The sequence below is a fragment of the Otolemur garnettii genome, unplaced genomic scaffold (assembly GCF_000181295.1).
Source record: "Otolemur garnettii isolate 467f Iridium unplaced genomic scaffold, OtoGar3 scaffold00156, whole genome shotgun sequence".
NCBI classification, from domain to species: domain Eukaryota; kingdom Metazoa; phylum Chordata; class Mammalia; order Primates; family Galagidae; genus Otolemur; species Otolemur garnettii.
The window spans coordinates 4,300,908-4,303,921 of record NW_003852551.1 but is presented as its reverse complement, the minus strand read 5'-3'; the positions used below and the strand labels follow the sequence as shown (position 1 = coordinate 4,303,921).

Here is a 3,014-nt window from a genome sequence, read left to right as displayed (position 1 = left end):
ATAGCTTAGTAGGTAGGGCACTGGCCACATACACAGGCTGGCAGGTTCAAACCCAGCCCGGGCCAGCTAAGATGTTTCGGCTCTTGGGTGTCCAAAGTGATAAAAATACCAAGTTAATGTGATGTGAAAATTATTAGTTTAAGTTTCATAGTGAAAATGATCAAGAATTGAGTGTAGAAATGCTAAAAAAGTACCTCTTAAGTGGAATATCACAAATTCTGTAGCTTCTCCTAAAACTTGACAAATATATATTTTTTTGCCATAAGCACATAACCACAAGCTAAGAAAGACAAGTGGGTGACCTGTTCAATGCATCCAAGGCTCTTTGGATCTGAGTTGAGGATAATATTTTGCTGGTCCCGTTTGATCCTTCCTGGTAGATTGGATTTTAGGTGAAGTTAGGAAAAGGACCTAGTTTTCCTTGATTGCATTGCTGTTTGGAGGGGGGAAGGGGAGAAGCTCATCTTTTTTTAATGAAAACTTTTTGTTATACCTGGACGAAAGTGCACATATCATATCATATTGTCAGTTGTGGATGTTCACAAACTATGGGTGCTCATCTTTTGATGAAAAAAATTCTTTTTAGGTGAAAGAGCGAAAAAAACAATTAAAGAAGGAAGGAAAACCTACAGTTGTAGAGGAGGATGATCCTGAGTTGGTGAGTTAAATATGGAAAAAGCCACCTTATCTTGTGTGATTGGGTCTATACTCATTGGTGGGTTAAAGAGAGAGAAGCCACAAGAATGATGAGTATGTGCTATCAACATTTTATTTTAACTTAAAATATGTAAATATATATTCATTCACCTTTATTTATTAATTATTTTTAGTATTATTATTTTTGAGATAGCGTCTCACTCTGTCACCCTGGGTGGAGTGCCATGGTGTCATAGCTCATAGCAATCTTGAACTCTTGGGCTCAGATGATTCTCTTGTCTCAGCCTCCTGAGTAGCTGGGACTACAGGCACCCGCCATAACACCTGGCTATTTTTTAGAAACTGGGTCTTGCTCTTGTTCAGGCTGGTCTCAAGCTTGTGAACTCAGGCATTCCACCCACCTCAGCCTCCCAGAGTGCTGGGATTACAGGTATGAGCCACTGAGCCTGGCCCTATTCACCTTTTTTTCAATTCACCCTTTTTGATACAAGGCTATGGCCTTTTTGAATGAATCCTCTGTTGGTTGGAGTTCACAGTTGAGTCTTTTATAAGTCACACACACAAAGTATAGTTTCTACCTTTTGATTGCTTTTGAAATATATTGAAAACTGAGGTCAGTGGTTCTTAACCTTCCTAATGACACAATGTATTTTCATTGTTTAAAAGGGACTGCGACTCACAGGTTGAGAACCTCTGACTTAGGTACTTGTGAAGCAAACCAAGAGCAAAATTCTAGATATTTATGATTCCTTTTTCAGTCTTTTCCTAATGCCTCAGTTGTACCTAATTCAACAGGAGTCAGTTATAGGGACTCACATTTATTGACTCTTTCAAGGAAATAAGCATTTATTTTTATAACCACTTTCATTAATTTCTGTGGTATTTAAATCACATGAGTACACTAGTGATTGCAACTGGCATACACAAGTTTGGGAACTTACTTTTTTTTTTTGAGATGAAGCCTCAAGCTATCCCCCTGTGTAGAGTGCCATGGTATCACGCTCACAGCAACCTCCAACTCCTGGGCTCAAGCGAGTCTCCTGCCTCAGCCTCCCAAGTAGCTGGCACTACAGGCACCCACCACAACGCCCGGCCATTTTTTGGTTGCAGCCATCGTTGTTGTTTGGCGGGCCTGGGCTGGGGATTCAAACCCACCACCTTAGGTGTATGTGGCTGGCGCCTTAGCCGCTTGAGCCACAGGCGCCGAGCCGGGAACTTACTTTTGCTAAAGAGACAGCTATCTATTAGTCTTGTGTGCTAATCATGCTCTAGGTAATGTTTTACAGAGGAAATAGAGAGCATTGGTTAATCCAGTGAGTTATTTAGGAGAGATTGGTAGAGAGAGATTCTACGTAAACACTTGATTGCCTTAGCAGCCTGAAAAATTTAAAGTCATTTTAAATCTTACGTATTTAAAATTGTTTTTAAAAGATTAATAGAGGAGAGTCTATCTTACTAGGGAAACTTGCTTGCAACATCTTGCTTCAGTGATTTTGGTCACAGCAAATGGTCCTATCTTGTATGTAATAAGGCTTGAGAATGACTGGGTCATCTTTTCTGCCAGCCCCTTAGTGTGGGTTTGTTCTGTTTCAGTATTTTATTAGTTTCTTCTCAGTCCTATTTTCCCTTTCTTTTAATTGGCCTGTTTAGTCTTTTGTTTTCTGAAGATTCTTACAGATCCTTTTTGGTCCTTCTAAGTTGTTAAGAACGTTTAACATTTTAGCTGGGAGTTGTGGCAGGTGCCTGTAGTCCCAGCTACTGGGGAGGCTGAGGCAAGAGAATCCCTTGAACCCAAGAGTTTGAGGTTGCTGTGAGCTGTGAAGTCATGGCACTCTACTTAGGGCGAGAAAGTGAGACTCTGTCTCAAGAAACAGAATTGAGAATTACCAGTGTAGGGTGGCTCCCATGGCTCAGTGAGTAGGGCACTGGCCCCATATACCGAGGGTGACGGATTAAAACTTGGCCCTGGCCAAACTGCAACAACAACAAAAAATAGCCAGGTATTGTGGAGGCACCTGTAGTCCCAGCTACTTGAGAGGCTAAGGCAAGAGAATTGCCTAAGCCCAAGAGCCTGGAGGTTGCTGTGAGCTGTGATGCAGTTGCACTCTACCGAGGGTGACAAAGTGAAACTCTCTTAAAAAAAAAAAAGATAATTGACTCCATCACCCCTTTAATGTTTGTCCTTATTAGAGTCTCAGGTTTGTCAGCATTGCTTTTGCTGAGCAGTGCCTGGCAGGTCACAGAAATCTGGGGCTCCTTTATTTCCCTTTTTCTGCATGTATCACTCTTTGTTCCACCATCTGATTTTAGAATATAGGCCCTATTTAATCTACATCATGGATTTTTTTTTTTTTTTT

The 3,014-nt window shown here is 41.0% G+C and overlaps 1 protein-coding gene across 1 annotated transcript in view; it reads left to right on the top strand.

Moving 5' to 3' along the window:
* DNAJC8 (DnaJ heat shock protein family (Hsp40) member C8) overlaps positions 1 to 3,014 on the top strand; it is a 31,882-nt gene that overhangs the window by 20,491 nt on the left and 8,377 nt on the right. The window contains exon 6 of the mRNA XM_003799834.2: positions 587 to 658. Within this exon, the coding sequence (XP_003799882.1) occupies positions 587 to 658 (72 nt within the window). The remainder of the gene's footprint in view (positions 1 to 586; positions 659 to 3,014) is intronic.